Consider the following 25,774-nt stretch of genomic DNA (forward strand, 5'->3'; position numbering starts at 1 on the left):
CTGCAAATGTGGTCACCTCAGTGCGCTTGTTCCTGTCAGTGGACAGACTGCAGCACTTTCCCTACTGCGTTCTCCGAAGGCAGGTTTAACTCCCAGCCGTCTACATCTGCAAGTGTAGCCATGCCCTGTGTAAGATCAAAAGCTTGTCTCTCTCACCAGCAGAAGTTGATCCAATAAAAGATCCTACTTCTCCCACTTTGTGTCTCTAAATTCAGCTGACACATCCATGAAAGATGGACAGGAAGTGTTTCAAAATGCACTGCAGTATACACAGCTAGAGTCTATCTTACTATCGCACTCTAGCACCAACCTCCTTTAGTCAAATCCGTTACGGGGGAAGTTATTTGTATATAATTCTGTCTTTGTCAGGAGAACTTAGAGCCAAATTCACATCAGTGGGCACAGCCAAGTCAATGGAAGTTACGCAAGGATTGGATTTGACCTACAACCTTGAAACTAATGAGCCAGGTCCCATGCAACATGTGAGCAAGAGGTGGGGTTATTTTGGGGTGGGTGTTGGAGACAACCAATGAGAGCAATAGGGGAGAGCATGACTAGAATGTTATGTTTTTCATAACAGTAGTTTTCCCCCCCCCCCCCAATAGGAGTGGGGTGGAGTTTGCCGATAAAGCACAGAAATAAACGCTGAAACACAGCACTGGGAGAGTGTACACAGCTTGGAGAAAGGAACAGGAACGTAACAGCTGGAGGGGAAGAAGGACAATAGGGCGTAGACTTCAAAATGTAAGTGTCTTGTCCAATTTTGCATCCACTTTCTAACAGCAGGTGCCTGTTGAATGGCATGGCCAGGCTGCTCTCCCTCCCCACTGTTGCTGTAGGAAACCCTCTGTGACAGTCCCCAGTGTTTTTCCTCTCTCCCTGACCCCACAGTGAGTGCTGTGAGAGAACAGCCAGCCCATGTGAGATAGCAGCAGCGGGATGGAGTATGTAGATGGGGCAGACTTGCCTTAAAGCTGGAGAAGAAGTGGAATCCTCAGGGGAAGAAAAAAGTTCCTAATCTCCGGTCTAATGGACAAAGGGAAAGTCATATAAATCAGTAACAGAGGGAAACCCAGCTAAAGTTTACTGTAGATCTAACTGTAGAGCTGCAACTAACTATAAATGCTGGTGCTATTGTTCCCGTTTGGAGAACTGTCTGTAAATGCCAGGACTATTGCATGTTGGAACATATTCTTTTGTCCTGTGGTCCAATGTCTCATTATGCTTAGTCATGCTCTGTTCTTTGCATTTCATAAGCAATGTTTGCTGTAAGTAGCACACAAAGGTTCCACTTATATTCAGGAATTAACAGCATTGGCCAGAATGTTAGACCATGTGATGAGTTTTGGGGGCAGGAGGGATGGTGAAGTCAGTGCTAGGGGGAGAGACGCTTTCTACTCCAGTGTCCAAGAGAAGTGGGAGCATGAGAGAGAATTCCTTAAATAATTGGAAATGACTAAGTGCTTTTCATCAAAGAGCAGTGAGAAAAGCAGTGCTGAAACCTGGGAGAGATGGCAGAGATACAGCGTCACTGCCACTGAATCAGGAATAGACAGGGGTTAAACCCCCAATACACTGTCAAGTCTGACCCTGGGCTGACTGTATCTGCTTCTGACACATCTTTGGAGTCTGTCACTCTTTTCTTATGCCTTGGTAACCTGTGTATCATTTATTGTGCTATAGAAGTGTGTGTGTATTACAGTTGGATCTTCTTAAATGGCCCCTTTGATAAGCAGCCTGCCTGCAGAACTGAGATGATCCCACTGCATCTGTTTACGGGCAGGGCGTAGATATCGTGCCTGGCATTCCCTGCAGCTAAGTCACAGGAGTTTACAGATGCATTTTGAGGTTTACGGGCATCAGTGTCTTGCGGTGTGGCTCTCTGATGCCTGCATGCTAGTTCCCTGCTCTGTTGTGACTGCTTAAAGCAGCTGCTCTTAATTTAGTAGAAGCTTTTAAATGTTTGAGTGCTCTGTACACTGTTTATTTGAAGGGTAATATGTGAAATCAATATGAATAATTTACTTTTCTACAGCATCTTTCACCCTGAAGGCTCCCAGAGGGCTTTACAAACTAATATACAAATTATGTGGGCTCAGTGCAGCCACCTCTGAGGTGGAACATACCAGCTGATTATCAGCACACAGCAATGCTACAGAACAATTTAGGACAGGAAGTATAAATAAATGCCACCTCTGTTTAAAGCTAGAGGGGAAATTTAGGGATGGAAAATTAATCAAGAGGGAAATTGACTAGGTCAAAGGGGTTAGAGTTCCAATTCTTGCAAAAGTGCCCATGATCTTTGAGACAATAAACTGGTCTTATTTATATTTGCAAAGTGCCATGTAAACGCGTATAATATACTACGTAAAATACTATAAGGCAGGGGTCAGCAACCTTTCAGAAGTGGTGTGTCAAGTCTTCATTTATTCACTCTAATTTAAGGTTTTATGTGCCAGTAATAATAATCCATGTGATCCATGCTGAGCTGCCCCCATCTTGGCCGTCTGCACCCCTCAGTGCCCCAGGCTGGGGCCAGAGGGCTACAGCTGGGGGTGGCTACAGAGCCCTGGGCCGGCGGCCAGGACCCCAGGTTGGCATCAGAGCCCTCCGCACGGTTGGCGGGGACCCGGAGCAGGCAGTGGGCTGAGCAGGGCCAGCGGCCGGAACCCCAGATGGCAGGGGGCCAGTGGCCAATAGCCCAGGCCAGCAGCAGAGACCCCAGGAACGGTGGCCAGGACCCGGGGCTGGCAGCAAGCTGAGCGGGGCTGGCAGACGGAACCCCAGGCCAGCAGCAGAGCCCCCCAGACCGGCCAGGACCCGGGGTTGGCAGCAGGCTGAGTGGGGCTGGCAGACGGAACCCCAGGCCAGCAGCAGAGCCCCCAGACCGGCCAGGACCCGGGGCTGGCAGCAGGCTGAGCGGGGCTGGCAGACGGAACCCCAGGCCAGCAGCGGAGCCCCCAGGAACGGTGGCCAGGACCCGGGCAGTGTGAGTGCCACCTGGGCCATAGGTTGCCTACCCTGCTATAAGGCATGATACAAAAGATTTCTAATAAATAACTACTTATGGGTTCTTTACTGCCTACGAATGATCCAGGTCCTCAGCACTTTGTCTCATCTGAAATATACGAATGTCAGTCAGCAGCACAATGTACAGTCGAACCTCAGAGTTACGAACACCTTGGGAATGGAGGTTGTTCGTAACTCTGAACAAAACATTATGGCTGTAAACTTTTGAAAGAACAGCTGAACATTGACTAAATATAGCTTTGAAACTTTACTATGCAGAAAAAAAATGCTGCTTTTAACCATCTTAATGAAAAAAGCACAGAAAGTTCCCTTACTTTGTAAAATCTTCCTTTTTTAAACTTTCCCTTTATTTTGTTTAGTAGCTTACGTTTAACACAGTAATTTACCGTACTTATCTTTTTTTTTTTTTTTTTGGTCTGTGCTGCTGCCTGATTGAATATTTCTGCTTCCAAATGAGTTGTATGGTTGACCAGTCAGCTCGTAACTCTGGTGTTCGTGACTCTGAGGTTCTACTGTATTGGTTTGAGCTTCTGAGAATCAAGATGATTGCCTAATTGGCACATTATTTGTCTTAGTCTCCACCAATGTGTTCCTTTTTGGGGAATTTACTCTATCAGAGGGCAGAGCTCTGTAGAATATGGTGTTGTGTGGTATTGCCAATGCTAAGCATTCAAATGATGAGCAAGCCCCTTAAAAATCATGAGATCTTTTTTTAAAAAGCATTGTTTTTCTTTGTTCCCAAAAGTTCATGTTTCAGGGCTTCAGATGGCCTCCAGCAGGGGTCAGGATGGGATTCCACTACCTCCACCTCAAAGCATTCTAGGTTTTTGTTTTGGTCTCCTTCTTCTGAAGCATCAGAGATTGCCCTGACTGGAAATGGGACACTGGATGGGGAAGCCAGGACTCTGAGGTAGCACTGAGCATTCTCTCTCCGGTGCTTGACTGGCTAGTTCTTGCTCACATGCTCAGGGTCTAGGCATATGTGGAGTGGGGAAGAAATTTTCCCTCAGGTCAGATTGGCAGTGATCTGGGCAGGGAGGGTGGAGAGTTTTGCCTTACACTGCAGTGTGTGGGTGTGGGTCACTTGCCAGGATTATCTGGGTGTAGCTCAGTTAATCATTTCTCTGCCATGGGTACTGGTGCATCTCAGTCCCTCGTGTTCTCCACCTGTGGCACATAACATTCTAGTCTCCTGTGGGCTGTAATACTTCGGTCTCATTTCAGTTGTTGGGTTTGGTGTGCGGGTGCTGAGTGGTGGTGGTGGCCTGTGATAAACAAGAGGTCAGACTACATGATCTGATGGTCCCGTCTCGCCTTCAACTCTGACTTTTTCTGTTTTTTGAGACTTCCAGAGTTCATGTTTTCAAGATTTTCTCTGCCTAGGGCTAGAAACTCCCCTTAAAATATTGTTGAGATTCTCACATGACTCCAGGAGCCGGACCTTTAAGAAAAACACAAGAGTTCGCAACACTATCGTGTGGACTTTACACCTCTTGATTTCTTGTGATCTAGAACATAAACCTCACTCCCAGGTGGAGGTCTAATGTTTTGTCTCCAGACCTCATCTTCAATGAGAGGTTGAAAAGGCAGAGGTTTCCTCTTGACAGACATCATCTTTTTAATATTACAATATCAGCTGGGAGGAAAATACCTTACTTTTAATGAACCAGTATGATGATGGAACGTGGGAGCTCTCCCCTTTGGGCTTTCACAGTGAATGGACATCTGGAACACTTGCCCAAAGAAGGGCTGGTTTGGGTGGGTCGAATAGGAAAAGAGAATTTGGGGGGTGGCATGTCATGGAGGCATGCCTGTGTAGCACCCCAACCCTCAATGGACGTGGATCACACATGGGCAGGTTTTGATAGCTGGCAGCAATGTGGTGCGAGAGGTCGAGAAGGCTGCACATTCCTTCCTTATATTTTCCAAGCCGAGTCAGCATTCGCCAGCATGCAGTAGCTGAACTGATGTAGTACACCGATGACCTTGTCTTGCTGGCTAAGTTTGGTGAGTCATGGCAGCTGATGGTCGATCTGGTCAGGCCAGAGGCAGTGTGCATTGGTGTGGTTATTAATCCAGATAAAACTAAATCCCTGGACATTACCATCGAGCCGCCTCCAGCTCCAGAGTACAACCATTAACCTATCCGGACCAGACGTCAAGTAGGTGGCGACTCAAATATTTGGGTAACATTATCAACAGTGTTGGGAATGCTTGAAATGCCATGTTTCACACTCTTCAGCAGCCTCCCTGGGGATGTCTTGATGTCACACTTGCTATGCAGCTGCCGTTCTATAGAACCACGCTTATGCCAACTCTGCTGTACGGAAGAGAAACATGGGCACTGAGGAAGGCTGAAGAACTCCAGAATGATGATTTTTATTCTTGACGGTTCCATCAACTGCTTCGTATCAAGTGGCAGGACAAGATCAGAAATGAGGGTATTCTAAGCTGAATGCAGCAACTGCCTCCACCAGCATGAGTTTGGTTTGGGATATTTCTTGGTACAGAAGTATTATTAGAATGGTAAATCAATTCATTCTAAAGCATGTTTTCTGAGGAACGATGTGACACAGCAGGTGATCACATGGGCGCCAAAAACTTTGGTGGCACAATAAGATTGCCAGTGATTCATAGACACTAAATATACAGCTAGACCACCTTAAACACCTTGCCAGAGATCAATTCGGGTGGTTCTCAGTTTGCAAGGGGGCCACGTCCCTGAGGGATTTGCCATCATGATGATGAGTAACTGAGTTGCTTGGAGATTTGCCTCGTGCCAGAATTTCTGGCTCCACGTGGATCTCCTTCAATATGTGGCTTTCCGGTGGGCAGCCACCGTAGTTTCACAGATGGGGAAAGCAATGTGCATGGGGTAGTCCCTGAGGCACCAGTGCAGCTACCCAGCCTGGTGTCAGAGTAGCAGGTTCATCTGCCCAGTAGTTCCTTCTGGGCTGAAAGGATTTCAAAGACATGGACAAAACACAGTGGGGTAACCCAACAGGCTAGCTGTAAAAAACAGGGACACTCCCAGATTTCAGGGAAAGTCATCCTATTTTGTGGCCTAAATGGACAGCACCCATCAGGTGAGGGAGAAAAGGTGGAGGAGTTGCAGTGTATGTAAGAGAGCAGTATGATTGCTCAGAGCTCTAGTACGAAACTGGAGAAAAGCCTGTCGTGAGTCTTTGGGTTAAGTTTAGAGGCGAGAGCAACAAGGATGATGTCATGATGGGCATCTGCTATAGACCACCAGACCAGGAGGATGAGGTAGACGAGGCTTTCTTCAGACAACTAACAGAAGTTTCCAGATCACAGGCCCTGGTTTTCACGGGGGATGTCAATCACCCTGATGTCATCTGGGAGAGCAATACAGCAGTGCACAGACAATCCAGGAAGTTTTTGGAGAGTGTTGGGGACAACTTCCTGGTGCAAGTGCTGGAGGAACTAACTAGGGGCCGTGCTCCTCTTGACCTGCTGCTCACAAACAGGAAAGAATTGGTAGAGGAAATAGAAGTGGGTAGCAACCTGGGCAGCAGTGATCATGAGATGGTCAAGTTCAGGATCCTGACAGAAAGAAGAAAGGAGATCAGTAGAATCCGGATGCTGGACTTCAGAAAAGCAGACTTTGACTCCCTCAGGAAACTGATGGGCAGAATCCCCCAGGAGGCTAATATGAGAGGGAAAGGAGTCCAGGAGAGCTGGCTGTATTTTAAAGAAGCCTTATTGAGGACTCAGGAACAAACCATCCTGATGTGCAGAAAGAATAGCAAATATGGCAGGCGACCAGCTTGGCTTAACAGAAATCTTCGGTGAGCTTAAACACAAGAAGCTTACAAGTAGTGGAAACTTGGACAGATGACTAGGGAGCAGTTAAAAATATTGCTCAAGCATGCCGGGCTGTAATCAGGAAGGCCAAAGCACAATTGGAGTTGCAGCTAGCAAGGGATGTGAAGGGTAACAAGAAGGGTTTCTACTGGTATGTTAGCAGCAAGAAGGTGGTCAGGGAAAGTGTGGGAGCCTCACTGAATGATGTGGAAAAAGCTGAAGTACTCGTTGTTGGGTTTTTTTGCCTTGGTCTTCACAGACAAGGTCAGCTCCCAGACTGCTGCACTGGGCAGCTCAGTATGGGGAGGAGATGAGCAGCCCTCAGTGGTGAAAGAACAGGTTAAGGACTATTTAGAAAAGCTGGACATGCACAAGTCCATGGGGCCGGATTCCATGCATCTGAGGGTTCTGAGGGAGTTGGCTGATGTGATTGCAAAGCCATTGGCCATTATCTCTGAATACTCGAGGCGATCATGGGAGGTCCTGGATAACTGGAAAAAGGCTAATGTAGTACCCATCTTTAAAAAAGGGAAGAAGGAGAATCCAGGGAACTACAGACCGGGTCAGCCTCACCTCAGTCCCTGGAAAAATCATGGAGCAGGTCCTCAAGGAATCCATTTTGAAGCACCTGGAGGTGATCAGGAACAGTCAACATGGATTCACCAAGGGCAAGTAATGCCTGATCAACCTGATTGCTTTCTATGATGAGATAAGTGGCACTGTGGATATGGGGAAAGCGGTGGATGGTGATATACTTTGACTTTAGCAAAGCTTTTGATACGGTCTCCCACAGTATTCTTGCCAGCAAGTTAAAGAAGTATAGATTGGATGAATGGACTGTAAGGTGGATAGAAAGCGGGTTAGATAGTCGGGCTCAACAGGTAGTGATCAAGGGCTCAGTGTCTAGTTGGCAGCCGATATCAAGTGGAGTGCCCCAAGGGTCGGTCCTGGGGCTGGTTTTGTTCAACATCTTCATTAATGATCTGGATGATGGGATGGATTTCACCCTCAGCAAGTTCATGGATGACACTAAGCTGGGGGAGAGGTAGATACACTGGAGGGTAGGGATAGGGTCCAGATTGACCAAGACAAATTGGAGGATTGGGCCAAAAGAAATCTGATGAGGTTCAACAAGAACAAGTGCAGAGTCCTGCACTCCGGATGGAAGAATCCCATGCACTGCTACAGGCTGGGAACTGACTGGCTAAGCGGCAGTTCTGCAGAAAAGGATTGGGGATTACAGTGGACGAGAAGCTGGTTATGAGTCAACAGTGTGCCCTTGTTGCCAAGAAGGCTAACCGTATATTGGGCTTCATTAGTAGGAGCATTGCCAGCAGATTGAGGGGAGTGATTATTCCACTCATTTGGCACTGGTGAGGCCACATCTGGAGTATTGCAACCAGTTCTCCCCCCACTCCCCACCCCCACACAGAAAGGATGTGGACAAATTGGAGAGAGTCCAGCAGAGGACAACAAAAATGATTAGGGGACTGGGGCGCATAACTTACGAAGAGAGGCTGCAGGAACTGGGCTTATTTAGTCTGCAGAAGAGAAGAGTGAGGGGGGATTTGATAGCAGCCATCAACTACCTAAAGGGGAGTTCCAAAGAGGATGGAGCTAGGCTGTTCTCAGTGGTGGCAGATGACAGAAGAAGAAGCAATGGTCTCTAGTTGCAGTGGGGGAGGTCTAGACTGGATATTAGGCAAAACTACTTCACCAGGAGGGTGGTGAAGCACTGGAATGGGTTACCTAAGGAGGTGGTGGAATCTCCATCCTTAGAGGTTTTTAAGGCCTGGCTTGGCAAAACCCTGACTGGGATAATTTAATTGGGGTTGGTCCTGCTTTGAGCAGGGGGTTGGACTAGATGACCTGGTGAGGTCTCTTCCAACTCTAATCTTCTATGATCTCTCTGTTCCTCCTCCACTCTTGGTGGAAGTGCTCACTCTAGTGGCAGTGCTAAAAGGCTAGAGATTTTGTGCAGGCCTGAGAAAACCAACCCTAGAAGCCTGAGATTAGGCAAGAAATCTTGATCTCTTGCACTGTGGGTTACTCAGTGCCAATGAACTGTTTTCTTTCAGCTCAGGAGAGATGATCAAGTCCTTCAAACAGAGATTTTTGTCGCTGGAGCTGCAGTCACCCAGGTGGAGCTCAGCAGAGATCACGGTAAATGCTAGTTGCTGGGGAGATCTCTATATCAGAAGCTGAGGGGTATTGTTCTTGATGGGTAGATCTTGCAGAAATAAACTAATTAGTGCTGTCAGCGAAGAAGCCATGCAAGAAGGAAACTGCACTGAACATCTGGAGCTATAGGACAGTAGCCGTATATCTTTGACCTTGCCTACACTAGAAAGGGTTCATGGGTGCAGCTGTCCTTTCAAATCCTCCAGTGTAAACACAGCTCACATAGACAAGAGAGTGCTTTTGCCAGTACAGCTTTTGTTCCTGTAACTGGGTGAGGAGGGGGGGATTGGGCTGAAGCCAATGCGGGAGGGTGGGGGGGAGCGCTGTGATGGTTTGGCAGCTGGGGGGGTGCCTTGTTAGGGGCATGTGACTTGCTGGGGGAAAGGGTGTGGGAGTGTGTGGCTGCTGAGATGGGCCTGCGAGGGGCACACTCCCAGGGAGGTGATTTTGCAGGAAGATGGGGGCTGATTGGGACATTTCACTGACCTGGAAATAAAAGCCACACCTTCACTAAGCCTTGTAACCTTATATCTGTTTCAGGTGCAAGATTACGAGCTGCGTCACTATGAGACGGCCAAATGGGCTAGCACAGTAATTAAAGGAAAGATGCAGAAGGAGGCACTGCGCCAGGGCTTCTGGAAACTCTTCTACTACATTCAGGGGAAGAATGAGAAAGGTATGAAGTCACCCAGATTTGGAACAGTCATTGGGAAACCCCTGGACCCAGCCCTCTAATTGTGGGCAGGGCACAAAGGAGACTGAGCTGGGAACAGCAAAGGTTCGTGGAGCTGTGGGGGATAGGAAGTACACTAGAAATGTCAGAGATGCTTTCCTGGTGTGGGTGAGTTAATGCATCCGTATTTTTCTTGCCTGCAAAGGGGTGTCCTTTGGGGCTGTTTCCCCTCATCCAGGGTGAGCTGCCCTATGCCTGGTGGGGGAAGAATGGGAACCTCAGAATGCGGGAGAAGAGATGGAAGAGACAGAGTGTCTCTGTTCCTCCAGGGGTGTGTGGGATGGGAGGTGGGGAAGATCAGGGGCTGCGTGGAGGAAATGGAGATGCTTACTAGGGAAGTATTCACAGGCAATAGGGAGAAGCATTGATGGATGAGAGCATCGTGATGGGTACTCGCATACCATGGGAATGGGCAGCAGTATGAATCCCTGAGCCAAATCTGGTGAAAGGGCTTGTGGCAGGAGTAGTCCCTGCTGCACTGGGGAGATGGTGCTGCAGGAACACTGCTGCCTCTGCCCCGAGTATTGAAGCCCCTCTTTGACATTGTCCCCAGTGGCTGCAGGTCCCAAGGTAGCATTCACCCTCTGTCTCTGCTTGCGGCTGGTGCGAGACAGGACCTTTCTTATACTCATTCTTCCAGAGATGAAGATTGAGATGACTGTGCCGGTGACGTGCCTGGTGAAATCTGGTTGCACGGACTTCAAGGTCTCATTCTTTGTGCCATTCGAGCATCAAGACTCCCCCCCACAGCCCACAGACCCAGACGTCTTCATCGAGGAGCGGAAGGGAGAGGCCATCTTTGTCAGGTAGCACCCTCCTGTCTCTTCTTTGGGAGAGGAGATTGATTAAAGCATGAACAGGGGGCTGGTGCCTGCAGTTTCACCCTTTGCTGTTCAATACCATGTCTGGGAAAGAGAAACCCTACAGAGAGTACCCCGTTCCTCACTCCCTTCATTTGTGAAGCTCAAAAGCTGTCTCTTTCACCAACAGAAGTGGTGAAAATAAATAGCTAGCACTGTATGTCCAGGCAACTCTCTGCAACATGCTAGCTGGGGCCATTATATATACACATAGATGTGCCTGGTCACACCATCACATGCTGGATGAATCCCTGACCGTAGTTACACATGACCCTTAGCTACAGAACATGAAGCCAGATCTCAAACACCTCACAGTTTGGGAGTGTCTGGATTCAAGCTGCTGATTCAGCCTATCTTAAAGATGAAGCCCCTCCATGAAATTCAGCTCCAGGTCTGGTTTCAGATCTGCCCTTGCTGTGGCTCTGGAGTTCCGGTTTGGGCTACTAGGAGCCAGCTGAACATTTCAGAATTCGGATCCTCCCCCTCTAAAGCTTGGGGTATTTGGATTGGGGGGTTTGGTTTGGGCTCATCTCTAACTGCAAGGTTTGCATTGTTAAAACTCCAACACAGTGTTACAAACCAGAGCCCCCTCTCTCCACTGTCCTCCCCCAGGTCCTTTGGTGGGTTTGCCTCTCCAGAGAAATATGCTGAGGAAGCCCAGGCACTGGCAAGAATCCTAAAGAGTGCAGGTCAGTCATTCCATGAAGACTTCTATTACACTGCTGGCTATGACAGTCCCTTCAAGCTCTTCAATAGGCACAATGAAGTGTGGTATTTCAAGAAGTAATACTGGAGTGTTGGATGAAGACAGACCTTGCTTGTGCCTTTTGCTTCCATGATTTTGTATGTACTGAAGAGACTCTTTACTCATAGATTTGTGTACGTGCTAACCACTGTAAAGAGACCTCCCCATTCCATTTTACCTAGGACTATAGATCAGACAGTGGCTTCAAAAACCTGTCTCTCAAATTTATGTGCTCCTTATGCAGAAGGCTGCCTTTGTTTTGAAATTTTAGTCGGTTCAGACCTGCTGCTCTCTCAGGGGTAGCAGGTGTCTCCCCAAATCCATTAAACATAGGGAACAGCTGTGATGTGAAAGTGTACAATTTGTGACAGTGATTTAGGAGCTTCTGAAAAATTGTACCCAAAACAAAAGGTAGAAAAATCCCCTAAAGATGACTGCTGCTGCTCCAGCTGCTACTGTGTCTGAAGGTGAAGCTATGGGAGGACAAAGGCTACTACCTTGTCAATTAGGTTTGATGACACTTGCATCCAAGTATAGTCACTGTTGTGGATGCTTGTTTTATCCTGTCCTCAGCAGTGGGACACCCATTTTTGGAACTGTCTGACAGCAATTGTTAAACCCTGTTATTTTCAGAGCAATGACCCAGGCTGTTGGATACACACTGGAGGAAGCTACTGGTGCTAGCATTAAATATACCAGTTTGTACCACTTGTGTGTCTTCAGGTGGAAGATAATTAACCATTTGCACAACAGGTGTTTTTCATTTACACTGAGTATGGTATTAATCACTCTAGATGAGGAACTGAGATTTACAAGTGCCAAATCTTTCATTTACACACTAGTCTCCTAATGACCTTTTCTCTTTATACAATAGTATGTGTACCTGTTATTAACTGCTGTACTTTAACAGTGAGAATGGCTTTTGTAGAGTGACTTATCCTGTGCAATGATATTTAGGAGCAAAAAAATAAATATCTTCTGTTCCTGTGCTGTGTTTTATATGTGAACACATGGTGTCAAACCACTGGAACAATTTTTATAGTGGGGGTGGCAAGAGACATTGAACCAAATAGTAAACCCTAGGTGATGGAGGTTTCAGAGTGGCAGCCCTGTTAGTCTGTATTCGCAAAAAGAAAAGGAGTACTTGTGGCACCTTAGAGACTAACCAATTTATTTGAGCATAAGCTGTAGCTCACGAAAGCTTATGCTCAAATAAATTGGTTAGTCTCTAAGGTGCCACAAGTACTCCTTGACTTCAAGTCAGGAGCTGTGGCAGCACCTATGCCTTGCAAAGCTCTGTTGAAGATCTGCTGTGTCTCTTCCGGAGCTGCTTGTAGAGCTTCACACTGGCCTGTCAATTTGCAGCAGCCAGGGGGCCTTGGCTAGAGACTGGATCAATATTATAGTAGCAGCTAGAGTCCCTAGAACAGGGCTCTATTGTGCTAGATACCGTACACAGGTCTGTGCCAAAGAGTGCATCTACCCAGTCAGTTTGTTCACATTAAGTATAATCAGTTCGAGTTTTGCTTTAGCCCACAGGCACTTTTAAAAGCAGTAGATCTGAATTAGGCTATCACTAAGGGAGGGATGTGAACAAATCACCTCATGTTCATGGCTATCCCCCTCCCTGTAGTAGCAGCGCTAGTGAGAGGACACTAACAGCACGCACATTTGCCAATTGCAGCAAAGAGGTGGAAGCAGCTGGATGTGGAATGTAACTCAAGTTACCCAAATAGCACATACTACTACTGAAGTGAGTCAAGCTCATCTTATTTTTAAGCCCATTTCCTTTTCAGATTTTTTCCTCCTTCTGTACTGAAAGTGCTGTACTAACTGGTATAGGTTGTTTACATTCACATCAGTTCCAGACTGATAGCAGGGAGTCTACAGGGTTAGACCTAAAACAGTTTTAAGTTCAGGGTGCATTCTATTTGAAAGAAAACCCACATTGAGACTTTGAACTCATACATAATACACAGAACTACTCCAGACTAGTCATTTCTGATGAGTTTATTTTGGCACATTTTAGACAGCTGTTATTTTACTGCTAAAGTCTACTTAGTGCTGGTTAAAAAGCACATATGGCAAAAAAGTTCAGGTTCAGAGCAGATCTAGTTTCTTAATTGGATATTTAAGAAGAGACCGAAGTGTGTGTCAAGGTTGCCCCACTTGTAACATGTTTCTGCGAGACATTCTGAACTTAAATCTTTTCTGCACAAATTTGTAGAGGACTCTTCATCCAGAAGACGTCACCTATTGTGGCAAGGGTAGAACACAGCAAGAATCCTGGCACTGCTGCATCCACCCTTTCAACATGCTTGCAAGCCCCTTAAATGGTCCTGGTAGGCAATGGGGTGGCAGAGAGACTGCTTCCCTTCAGCTTGACACACCCACTGCTGCAGGATTGACTCCAGCCCCTCCATGGCTATGCCCAAGCACCTCAGAAGCAAGGGCACTGTCTTCTGGGGGCAAAACTTAAGACATCAGAATGTGTATCCAGAGACTGCTCACACTGCAAGGAGAGAAAAAACTGTTATAGGGTGAAGCACTGAACTCTGAAGCACAAGAGATTTACTGACAGGAACAGATCAGACCTTAGATTTTCCATCACTCATCAGAGAGAGAGTTCAAGCTAAGGCTGTAATCATCATCTCTCCATTCCAGCAAAGGGATCAAAGCAGCATTTCACTGTTAAGTGTTGGAGCAATGTGAGTAAAGTGATACCCACCTTTCTGGTTCCTCAACTGTCCATTCAAATCAATCTTGCTCCCTAAAGAGAGGGAAGGAAAATGGACATTAAGAGTTCCCATCAGTAGCACCACCTCAGCAAGAGTGGTATAGAAATGGTTTACAGCACTGGAACTCATTTGGCAGAATCAAATTTAATCAGTGGTTACAAGTGCCCTTTCCCATCTGCATTTTAGAACCTGCCCTGAAAAAAGGCAAGTGCAACAGTCTGATGACCTTAACTGCTAGCAGACCTGTACAACTGGATCTTAGTTTTGCAAAGGAACTTTCCTGAGCAAAGCCAGATGTATTTTTATATCATGTCACAGCGTTTGACTGGACCTACAAGGCTCAACACCAGGATAGGTCCTTTATAAAAGGTTCTCCTTACACACCCCACAGAGGTTCTGCAGGCCAAGCCACTGCCCCTGATTATAGAATTCTGCCCTCAACCATCCATGGGCAAGTTATGCTTCAGGTGGACACACTAACTGCCCCTGAGGAGCAGGTAATGTGGAACAAGAAGGTGCTATTTTCATGTAGTCACTTAAGACCACAAGAGCCCTTTAATGTCAGGATTCAGGTATAGCCAGATACATCAGATAGAGACAAAGCTGTGTTAATCACTGTGTATTCTGCTGAACTATGTTATCATTGTATCAGCTTAATAGCACTTTCATTCACTGGGGTGTTTAGTTTCAGGCTGTTATCCCTCTACTGTTACCTCTCCCACAAAGTGGAAGCATGAAGTTACTGACAGACTAAGATGTGCTTGCTTTAAAGCAGTGCTTTGATTCAGAGTTACTCCAAGGTAGAATGTGACTAAAATGGGCTTCTAAGCTTTGACTGTAGTGATCAGACTGTATTACTGTCACCAGCAGAAGGGGCCCATTCCTGCTCCCATTAGCTTTAATGGAAGCAAGACAGATACTGTCCTTCTAATGGTCAGCCATGGAAGTCGAGCTGTTTTCTAATAATGATTCTGCATAAAGAACTAATTGACCATTTCTGCTGGTGTGAGAGAGTCAGAATTCTCCTGACATCCCCACTGGTGAACAGGAACTGCAGGATTAACACAAGGAAGAGTGTCATGGGAGCTGGCAGGTATGGTCAAATATATGCAAAGCAGATCTGGAGTCAGACAGTCCAATGGACCCTCAAGAAGAGATTCCAAAAATCTAAGCCTGAGTCACCTTGATCTTTAAAATAAGCTCCCAGTACTTTGCTTTATCCTTACCTCTCAGGCAGGCAGTGGGCTGATTGCTTCATAAAATGTTTGACCAGCTTTACTCTGTAACGTAATAATTCAGTTTTTACCAACAGGTTCTGGTTGGTAGAATCTGATTCTTAGTAGAGACAGCTTGAAGTTCTGTACTGTTTCAGCATAAGACTCCTCCTCATTCTCTTTCAGAGAGATTCCCATTGTTTACAACAAAATCATCATTAACAGTACACACACACACACCCCCCCCAGCATTTCACCAATATACTTTATAGTCAGCAGTGGAACAGTTTTCTTCAATCCCGCTGGAGCTAAACAATATGCTCTCACCCTCAGTATAGAGAGCTGAAAGTCACACTGCAGCACACAACCCTAATTCCAACCTGCCTCTGAGACAGCTAGCATATAAAAACAAATATTAGGTCAAACCATATAAAAGAGATGGAGAAATGATGTTGGGTTGGGTGTGACTTATTCTGGGATGTCTCTGCTTTTTAGAATTGGTGAGGAACTAGCAGTGAGGTTGGTCAATTGTAAGAGTGGAGGTTTCATAAAACTGAAGTGGAAGAGGAGTCTTAGAATATCATTTTCATAATTGACATGTCAGATAAATGCAACAGCCAACTTACCATATCAAGTCATGTCTGGTAATTCTTTTGTGTGGTCATTTTTAGTCATGATACTAGAAGGAAGTTTCACCTCTTTATATTTATATTACAGACATCCATAAGCAGCAAAGCCTCAGCCCTACATTCTCAGAAACATCTACAGTCCACTATGGCTTTGCGTCTGTGCAGAGAGCTGCGTGGCTTTAGCATTTACGTAACAGCCATACTGGGTCAGACTAAAGGCCCATCTAACCTCAGGGTTTTCAAATGGGGTGGGGTCATGAGGTTATTACATGAGAAGTTGTGAGCTGTCAGCCTCCACCCCCAAACTCTGCTTTGCCTCCAGCTTTTATAATCATGTTAAAATATTTTAACATGTGTTTTCAACTTATAAGGGGGGATTGCACTCAGAGGCTGTGTGTGAAAGGGGTCACCAATTCAAAAGTTAGAGAATCACTGATCTAGCCCAATATCTGGTTTTCTGACAGTGGCCAATGGCAGGTGCTTCAGGGGGAATGAACAGAACAGATAATCAAGTGATCCATTGGCTGCCACCCATTCCCAGCTCTGAACAGTTGCCAGAACTCAACTCTAAAAAGCAGAGCAGCTCATAATGCCTGCAAACAGTTCATTCAATGCACATATCTAGCATAGTGTGTGCTTCCACTGGCAGCCAGAGACCTAGAGCGAAGAATCTACTCCAAGTTCAAGTGAAGAGTTACCTCAGCAAAGTGATCCTTTTTTCCAGGTGTGTGCTCCAGTTCTGGAGGGGGGAAAAAAATTCAGATGTTACATGTCATTCTTTGCTCCACCTGCAGACATACTACTAGTTTCAAAGCCTCAGAGTGAAGTTTTCAGAAACCTGTTCTGTCCACTACTCTTATGATCTAAGTCATCACAGGCTTTAATTCTAGCCCCAAGCCAAGCGTCACTGTTTGTTCAGTTGTAAAGGAAAGGGAACCTATATCATACAGCTTCAGGGGAGGCATCCTAGTAGATTTTAATCTGGATTCCAAGTGCTGTGCTTCGACTCAGTCTGAAGGAGTCACATCACTGTGGTCCAGTGGCTAGGGCCCAGGAGCCCAAGGTTCTGCACAGATGTGTACTATGCAGTTTTAGTCATTTCATCCCTGAAAGTGGGTAAACATTCACCCCATGAAATACCTTACTGCAAGAGTTGCCATCACCATTTTGCACAGAGTGACCCAAAGTGCTATTGTAGGAATTTAAGCTTTTTGAAAGCTACTCCCATGTTGCTTCTGTGGTACAAGTGTTAAAGGGGGTGCAGGAGGCGTATTCAAAACAGAAGAATGTTTCGGAGCATCTCAAGATGGGTTAAGTCCCACCATAGAAGCCTATTAACATCTTTTGTGAGTGCTCTGTGTTGGCCCCCCTCTGCTCTCATTTAAGTTAATGGGAGTTTTTCCCCCACTGACTATAGTGGGAACACTGCTGGGCTAAAACTGAGTGTTTTTGAAAGCCCTAGTATCTTACAATTGGAACAAGGGCTTGCTCCTTAATTGTTTAGAGGCACACCTACCACAAATCTCCGCATGCTTGATAGTGGTAGAGTTTGACAACAGTACATGTCTGTTTCTAGGACCAGAGTTTAAAACTAAAGTATTTAAGTGAAGCCACTGAGCTTCACACAAGCACAACAATGAAAGGTTGGTTCCACCACACAATGCAGTTACTTTGACAGGATTAAAACCCAGCTGGTTTTGTCACATATAACCCACAAAGGAACAGAGTAAGACACAAACCTCTCACTTGAAATGCTGTCCTGATCATCCGTCATCTTCTAATATTAATGCTTATGGGAGGAAAGAAAGTTGTTTAAAGTGTACTATAACGTGAGTTAGTAACCCAAACTAGGTAGACTATAAATTTCCTCTCTATCTACAGTGTGGAAGACTAGCAGAAGTGACCAAGTGAAGTATGAACCAGCTTTTTAAAAGCTTGGTTAATTTAATCATTTAAGGGTGTGAACAGATCATTCCTTAGCCCATCCTAAGCAGTAGAGGTTTCAGACCCTGTCATCTGAGAGATGTTCATCCAGACATAAGTGTCATTGAAATGGGTAACCTTTAGAGCAAAAGGGACAAGTTAAAGAATTCTAACAGTGAGAAGCCACAATACACTCCATGTATTCAGTACATTTTTAAAATCCCCTCAACTCCAAGCTTCAGTGGGCCAGTCTAAGTTTAGAGGACACTCCCTTTCCCATTTCTAACTTTGACAGAGCAAGAATGTAACCTCAGAGTAAATGGAACGGAAAGGAGTAATATCACGGACATTCATTTGGCAGAATCTAATTTCATCACTGGTTACAACAATGCTCCTACTAGCTGCAAGTTAACAACTGATTGGTCCAAACAAAAATACATACTCACCCAAGTTTATTCAAGACAGGGCCAGGACCTAACAAGCAGAAGTGAGAGCATTAGTTTCTTTTGGGCAGCTCTCCATGAGTAAAAAGGAAGCAATTCTGCGTAAAGTAAAATAGTGTCTTTAGTTCTGTATTATTTCATTTACAGGGTCTTTCAGTAATAAAGTAGTCCACATACTGTTTTCAGGTCAGACATTTCTCAACATCATTATAAACCCTGTAGGAGACAGCTGCTATGTGGATTAGCCTACAACATTCCACGATTCCCTAGAACACAAAAGTCTTCAAAATCCACTGTAGCGGTTTATCCACAGGTATCAAACAAAGCATTAAGTCTCTGGTGAAGCACTCTTGGATTATCCTTAAGTGAGCCCTGCAGGCTAGCGGTACCTGAAATCTTGTGGCAGAAAAAGGAAAAGGACAAACCAGGAAACTTCACAGGAATTCTACTTTAAGAACTTTAGTATGATTTCCACCATACTGCATGAGACCCTTAGATGTCAGCATCTGGTCACCAGACTGTAGCAGGGAACCGAACAATTTATTACATTAGGTCAATAGCCAAGTTAAAACCAAAGCAAAACTAAGCAGACTGATTACTTACCACTGCTAATAGCAGCACTCCATACATCCAAGTCACCCCAGTCCTGGAATGAAGCAGAGTGTCAGGACAACCCAGAGACAATCAATCATGAAACAGGAAAATCCAAGCCAGATGCCCAAAGTCAGATAGAGCTAATTACAGACCTCCATGATTGCGTCAGTCTATTTGCACCTCATCATACAGGCTGCTTGCATGGACTGGGCAACAATCGGTTTTTAACTAAAATCTGTGTGGTGACGATAGGCCATGGTGGAGTAGCAGATGAGAAGCAGTTTTCTCATGTCAATGGGAGCTGTACATGTTTGCTACATGGGCTAAGTTGTTAGTGTTGGGCTCTTTGCCAGCTCTCCCCCCATCCTTCTATTTTAGGATGTGATGTGCAACAACCAGCATTGATATTTCTAGCTACTTTAACAGATTTTATAGCTAGAACCTCATTATTTTAGAGGCATACTCTAGACCCATCCCTTTCCCATCTCTAGTTACTCTGTTATTCCCATGAAGTTAAAAATATAGTACTTACTGGATACCCAAGCACCCCTTGGAAGCCTGCAAGAGAAAGCTGGTATTAGCTGGGGCTCATAATAAGTTTCTATAGTATTTAATTATACAACTGTATCAGAGTTTAGTCAATTTTATCCTCATTAGGATCAGAGACCTGATTCATCATCATCTACAGTACAGAGACAGCCTGTTTTCCATTACACATGACATCCTCTCTAATGTAGGAGATGGGTACTCGCCTAAGAATCCTGCATCAATCCTAGGAGACCCTCAAGGAACTATTTTACTGCCCCCTTCCTGGATAGGTCTCCTCATTGATGAGGTTAACTCGGGTGCTAGAGCCAACTGCTGATCTCCTATGTTGGCTTAAACTGGGTGCAAGCAGCCAAACTACAAAGCCGTATCTTGAGTTACTGGTTCACACTGGTGCTGCATTTGTGTGTTGCTAGGACTTTTGGGTGCATATCCCATGGCTATGATTTGTTCACAGTGAGTTGTTGGAGAACTTGTCTGTCCTGAGCACTTAGAGTGGAAGTTATGGGAAGGCACTGGATGGTTATCAGCACTCAGCTGGTTTAGCCAAATCTTGACTGCAAAGCAAGGAGATAAGCAGCACTCAGGGCATCAGGGTATACCCTCGGACAGGCCAGCTCTCTTGAGTGTAAAGTACCTCTCAGGCCACAGGGCTGTATGTGAACAGGAAGGGTCTTACTCAGGTGTGGCCCCTAAATTAACTCTGCAGTGAAGACGACAAGCCTGGAGGCCTAGATTACATCAGCCCACCACCCAAATAAAGATGGACAGGGCTCCCTCTGGAGCAAACCCTAATTTAACAGCTTTTTGCATCTGTCAGTGTCTTCCTCTGCAACTCTTGTCTGTTAGAGCTGCCTTAGTCTTATGGACAAAGATTTTAAAAACAGGCAGTTCCCACAATTAGTCAATAGTAAATTAACTTCAAATGTTACAGCAGGATAAAATGGTTAGGGCTTGGGAAAGAAGTACTCTGCACTTAGCCTAATTAAACCTAGTTGCCAGATTAAAATACTGATGTGGCCACTTCCCCGAAAGCTACGCCTGCTTCATTTTAAAGGAGAGTTGTACACCATATGACTGTACAATGCAAATCAGCTTGCTAAAAATATTGATCTACCAGGGAGTGTTTAGGCACCATAGACAGTCCCTGTTCTGAACTGCTTACATTTTCAACAAGCAAAAGTTATTCTCCATCCATAAAAATGGAGAAACGAGGCATCGGGAGATGAAGCAAGTTACCCAATACTGAAGGAGTGTATGGCAGAGTCAAGAATTAAACCTAGTACTTCAAGTTTTGGTTCAGTTTTAGGATTTCTGCCCCACTGTACAGCAGGTTTAATACTATAAGAATATTCGTTGTAAACATTTGAGGAGTCCTAGTGAAAATTGTCTAATAGGATCAGATGCTATTAGATCAACCTCATACTACATTTCTTGTTTGTTCCATATATTTTCCTTCCTGGCTTCACTCCACTTTAAAGCTCAAGGTTTCCTATTGCCAACATTCAAACAATCAATACGACAGAAGCAAAGCAAGAGTAAAGCAGATTCAATAGATGACTGCAGGACAGTGTCGAATATGTAGTATTTACACTAGAAAGTGTGTCCTTCAAAGTTACCTTTTGTGTGAAGTGTCCTGTGCTCTACTCTCCCTGCAAACAATATGGAACTGTGTTCAAGTTGAATCATCATCTCCACAGATCAGGCAGGTGGTCATCCAAAGCCAATCTGTTTAACACAGCCTGTAAAAGAAGAGACATTTACCATACAATAAATAACTAGAGATATGAGTATTACTGGAGCACTTGACCTAACTCCCAGCGCAGATGCTACTAGATCGATTAAAAAAGACTCAACTTAACCACGACCTCTGAAGTGGAGCATCTACAGACAAGTTTTTTCTATGCTGTTGTGTAGACACACTTAAGTGTCTTATCTTTAAGTGCTTAGATAGCATAGTAACACTACAAATCTAACTGTTCTAGTTTAGTGGTCAAAACAGAGTGGCGAAGTGGCTTTACATAGCATTTCCTGTATAACTAGCTGGCACATCCATCAACTGCAGAAGTGTATTAAACCAAGCTATTTGATCTAATGCATTTTAGGACACCCAATAGTATCCAAGCACAAAAATAAGTTCTGCACCAAGTTATTCCTAATATAGTCTGTGCTTCACCTTTTCTAGGTTCATTTGTGGGAAATGACTCTCTCCCCCACCCCACCCCTTGAGTTTCTCTCTAATCCAGTTACTAGAGAAGACTAGCAAAAAATTTTTGCCTAACCCACTCTTCAGAGCACTTTTTGGTAGACAAGGGGAGAGCACATTTATGACCCCTGCTTTCCATGCGAACTGGCTGCCAGAGTAAATCACAAGCAACTGGAGGATGCTTCAGATAGGAGCGAAAGACAGTACAGCATGTTCTTCATAGACCATCTGCTGAACTATGTTATCATCATATACAGCCTCCACTGGAGATAAGAGTGAACGGCAGTTGAAAAATACAAAGCAAGTCGAGTTACTTCCTTGTCTGAGGTGCATGAAAGACTTGGGCATCCCAAAAATAAGCCACTTCTTTAGAGTTGATTTCTTCCCCAGACACTATTTACTAGCCAAATATCACTTTTAGTCAGCAGTTTTTGCCAGAGGAACAACCTGCCCAGGTCAGGATTAATGACTTACCTTTCATCATCAGGATTCACCTTTCAGGCCTACATGAAGAGAAAAGGAAAAATTAGGCACCATTACCATTTTAGCATTTCGAATATGTACTGGGGAGGATCACATGATAGCCAGATACATCAGATAGGAGCGAAAGACAAAGCTTGTGTTCGTCACTGTGCATTCTGCTGAACTATGTTGTCATCACTGTATCGGCTTTGGTGAGACTGGTTCTAAGCTATTTTTCTAATAAGGAGTTTGGTTTAGTTAGTGTGATCTACCAATAGGTGGGAGTGGCTCTGAATGAAAAGATGCTCTAGAGAAAGCTACTCAAACAGAGAAGACAATCCAAGAGCCTCAGAGTAATAGCAAGAGTTAGACTTATTCTACTGTATTAAGCAGACACAGAACTCCAAACATGTTCCATAACCATCCTTGCTATTGCACTGCCTCAGCTCCATAAAGGAAGGAGAAACTCATGAATGGACCATAGAGATGTTTTTCCAAGAGGAGTTATTCTGTTTCTTACCAGAGAACCTTCCTTCTATGGGGCTTCCAACTTCCTCCATTAAATCCTGAGAAAAGAGAGGAGAGTTTTGAAGCAGATTCAGACATCAACAGATGAAACTGTTCCCAACAGCGTTGTGCCTCAGTTTGAAATACAGGTGGTTGAGCGCTCATCATTCTCTTGGTCAAGAGTAGCAAATAAGTGTCATCATTGTGGCACAAGAGGAAAGTCTGGTATTTGGCTGCTGGAAATGTTTAGTTAGCGTACCGATCGGATTAAAAAATAAGGCATCTAGACTGTAATTTACATTTAGTTATCTTTAAGTAACCTTGTTTCTCATTTATGATGCAAAAAATTAAACAGGATTTTACCTTAGCAAGTGGCATCAGGTCTGCTAACAAAAGAAACAAAGAAACCAAATCAGGCACTGGTAAAACAAAGTCTGAGATCAAAGGTAACAGGCACTGAATAAAGCCTCAGAAGAGAGTTCTCAGAAATCACTTCTGTCCACTACTCTTATCTTTAAAGCATCATTGGCTGTTCAGTTTAATAGCAATCTTTCACTCAACACCTTTTGTTATAGGCCTATATGAAGAAAACTCATCTGAAGTGATTGTCCTAAAAGTCAGAATGTGAGCCAGTGTCCTGTCCCAAAAATCAAGCCATTGTTTAGCCCCTTCAGATGACCTCCAAGGATGCAGAAGTGTTACTAGTGGAGGGAAGGAGAACAACTGCAGAATGGAGTATCTCTTTAGACTGATTGAAGGGAGATATTAAATAAAGCCTAGAGAAAGAATGGCGTTCTTCACCCACAGCAGGGTGAGGGATTGCCCATACAACCACAGAAGAGGGCCAATTAAGAGCAACTTACTATATAAACAGCAATTGGAAGATTCATGGAACAACACTGGCCCTGCATCTCCAGAGATCAGCAGGCACTCCAGATTTCTTAATAGTCAAGCCAGACATCTTCAAATGGACCTGTATTAGGCCAGATACACCTCTACCCCGATATAACGCTGTCCTCAGGAGCCAGGTGCTTATAAATCTCACCACATTATAGGTAAAACCGTGTTATATCGAACTTGCATAGATCCACTGGAGCATGCAGCCCCACCCCCCAAAGCACTGCTTTACCACGTAATATCTGGATTCATGTTATATCAGAGTAGAAGTGTAGTATTTGTTCCCCAATTAAACCCTACATTTAAAAAGCAGTTCCTACCAGTTTTATAGTTACCAGTGAAGGAAGAACTTGCTTGATGTATCATGGCTAAAAACAGAAAGATATAATGTATATGTTACATAATTTCCTCAGTCTCAGAAAAAAGCTTACCTAGATAGTCTGAAAACGTTATGTCAGGTTGACAAAAGGTGCAAGACTAATAGGACTCCAAAGCAAGCATTCCAGAACAGCTACAGCACACACTGCACGACAAATTCACTTAAACCTGCTCTGCGGGCACTATTGTTAGGTCTCAGACTATTAAAAGGGCCAGTTAATGCCAACTAGATGGTTTTTTCCCCAAGAAAATCCAACCCCCCTCCCCCCCCCGGGCATTAATGATTACCCACCATTCCTTCTCCAATGCAATTACAACTTTATACAGCACCAGTTACACTCAGGCAATCACTAATACAATTTGATTTTGCCTGTCTAAACAGGACTAGAACATACTACCTCCAAACTATTTATGTCATTGCCCAGCGATGAAGTCACCCCATGTCCAGCTCAGAGATGTTGGTATTCATCATACTCTCAGATGTCCCTACCAACATGGTTTTCATCATGTGCATGTACATGAGGGCAAGTTGCACTGAGACAGGACACTATCCCATAAAAAAAAGGGAAATCTGGGCCTGGTAACTATTATTAAGGAAAAACCATGCTTGTACAGACTTGCTTGCTCTCCTACTCCTACATACAGTAGGAGAGATTCAACACTTTCCACTAGGTATTCTCATGCAATGTTCAGGCATTCTTTCCAACTTACTCTAGGGGCGTTCCACCTTCCAACTACACTGATGCTACATCTTTCCAGTTCCATCTCAACCTTTACCACATGGGCTGGAAAGAAGGCCAATCACTCCCCAAGCTACTTCCTACTGAGAAGCTAGCAATGGGCACCCAAGCTACAGCAAGCTCTGGTGATCTACTATGAGCCTACACATGACTATAAAATAGAGGAACAGGGCCACAACACTATTTTTGATCTATTCCTAGAAGTTGCTCATTCGTAGAGCTCAGGCCTAAAAATCCTGTGTCTGAACAGCTTTAGGAAAGCCAATGGGCTACCTTTTGAGAACCGAGGACTGTCCCACACACAAAAGACTTGCTTTTGCCAGTCTAGTAGCAGGCGTTTCTCTAAAGCAGGCGTTTTTCATTTGCAGCAACATAAAACATTTTGAAATCTGGAAATCTTCGGCACCACCTACAAACCATATGTTGAAAACCACTGCTCTAGAGTCACTTGAGGCTCTACTGAAGGCCCTCCCAGACGGGGATGCTAAGGGCAAAGTCCAGCTCTCCTGGCACTGCACCACGTGCAGCCCCATAGTCCAATCCAAGACCCTACAATGCAGTGCGCCTCTGATGGCCTCAAAGTCGGAGCCCACCAAAGCCATCCCTACGCCAGTTTAGCAAAGCGCAAGGGCACTCACTACAACCCCCAGCATACAACGCTCCTCCTTCAGCGAAGCCGCTAGGCTGACCCGGGGCCGTAGGGAGGTTGGTGCGCCAGCCTGCCCAGACCTCATGGGCCCCCAATTAACATCAATGAAGCCTCCTAAGCTTCGCGCTCCCCAAGGAGCAGGAGCTCACACAAGGCGGGGCGGGGGGGGGAACAATCCACCTCCATCCTCCTCAGCCCGCATCCATCGGCGGCAAAGCCCCTCCCACAGAGGGGCCACACCGCCCATGGACCGCGATGGCGTCGGCACTGATCAGCATCGAGCTACCAGAGCGGCCTAAAGGCGCGTGATACTCACCCAGCCGCACCGCCACCTCCCCGCCCGGGCCCGCTCAGCAAAAGGAAGGAGAGAGGCGGTGTCGGCGGTATATATGTCCGCCTCGACACGCTGTCACGTGACAGTGCAGCGGCAATCATGGTCCCCGCAACACTATTCTCATAGGATCTACCCACAGA

The 25,774-nt window shown here is 45.3% G+C and overlaps 1 protein-coding gene, 1 long non-coding RNA gene and 9 other non-coding genes across 14 annotated transcripts; 1 reads left to right on the forward strand and 10 right to left on the reverse strand.

The window, feature by feature from the left end:
• Window positions 1-533: 533 nt before the first annotated feature.
• LOC102932374 (heme-binding protein 2) lies at window positions 534-12,362 on the forward strand. The gene is made up of 5 exons (XM_007061174.4): window positions 534-744; window positions 8,934-9,018; window positions 9,577-9,712; window positions 10,410-10,575; window positions 11,242-12,362. Exons 2-5 carry the CDS (start codon window positions 8,944-8,946, stop codon window positions 11,414-11,416), a joined length of 552 nt encoding a protein of 183 aa, XP_007061236.2. The 5' UTR covers window positions 534-744; window positions 8,934-8,943; the 3' UTR covers window positions 11,417-12,362.
• Window positions 12,363-13,369: 1,007 nt separating this feature from the next.
• Window positions 13,370-25,701, reverse strand: LOC114019772. Of its 4 annotated transcripts, none has more exons than XR_005226464.2 (14): window positions 25,617-25,701; window positions 23,854-23,901; window positions 23,000-23,022; window positions 22,650-22,695; window positions 22,142-22,170; window positions 21,081-21,203; window positions 19,448-19,473; window positions 18,925-18,967; window positions 18,325-18,352; window positions 17,695-17,744; window positions 16,654-16,694; window positions 15,339-15,392; window positions 14,103-14,144; window positions 13,370-13,886 (listed from the first exon to the last, which is right to left on the reverse strand). It is a non-coding gene; the product is annotated as an uncharacterized LOC114019772 (long non-coding RNA). The 4 variants fall into 4 exon arrangements; XR_005226466.2 differs by having other exon boundaries at window positions 23,000-23,019; window positions 25,617-25,658; XR_005226468.2 differs by having other exon boundaries at window positions 23,000-23,019; window positions 23,869-23,901; window positions 25,617-25,637.
• Window positions 15,474-15,553, reverse strand: LOC114019789. Its single transcript, XR_003564788.1, has one exon. It is a non-coding gene; the product is annotated as a small nucleolar RNA SNORD79 (small nucleolar RNA).
• On the reverse strand, window positions 16,768-16,835 carry LOC114019794. The gene has a single exon (XR_003564793.2). It is a non-coding gene; the product is annotated as a small nucleolar RNA SNORD75 (small nucleolar RNA).
• Window positions 18,185-18,260, reverse strand: LOC114019795. Its single transcript, XR_003564794.1, has one exon. It is a non-coding gene; the product is annotated as a small nucleolar RNA SNORD47 (small nucleolar RNA).
• On the reverse strand, window positions 18,471-18,534 carry LOC114019792. The gene has a single exon (XR_003564791.1). It is a non-coding gene; the product is annotated as a small nucleolar RNA SNORD78 (small nucleolar RNA).
• LOC114019797 lies at window positions 19,044-19,108 on the reverse strand. The gene has a single exon (XR_003564796.2). It is a non-coding gene; the product is annotated as a small nucleolar RNA SNORD44 (small nucleolar RNA).
• Window positions 21,843-21,930, reverse strand: LOC114019790. The gene has a single exon (XR_003564789.1). It is a non-coding gene; the product is annotated as a small nucleolar RNA snR60/Z15/Z230/Z193/J17 (small nucleolar RNA).
• Window positions 22,253-22,336, reverse strand: LOC114019798. Its single transcript, XR_003564797.1, has one exon. It is a non-coding gene; the product is annotated as a small nucleolar RNA snR60/Z15/Z230/Z193/J17 (small nucleolar RNA).
• On the reverse strand, window positions 23,101-23,167 carry LOC114019793. The gene has a single exon (XR_003564792.1). It is a non-coding gene; the product is annotated as a small nucleolar RNA SNORD75 (small nucleolar RNA).
• LOC114019796 lies at window positions 24,353-24,430 on the reverse strand. Its single transcript, XR_003564795.1, has one exon. It is a non-coding gene; the product is annotated as a small nucleolar RNA SNORD74 (small nucleolar RNA).
• Window positions 25,702-25,774: the final 73 nt, after the last annotated feature.

Source organism: Chelonia mydas, chromosome 8 (genome assembly GCF_015237465.2).
Source record: "Chelonia mydas isolate rCheMyd1 chromosome 8, rCheMyd1.pri.v2, whole genome shotgun sequence".
Taxonomy (NCBI): Eukaryota; Metazoa; Chordata; order Testudines; family Cheloniidae; genus Chelonia; species Chelonia mydas.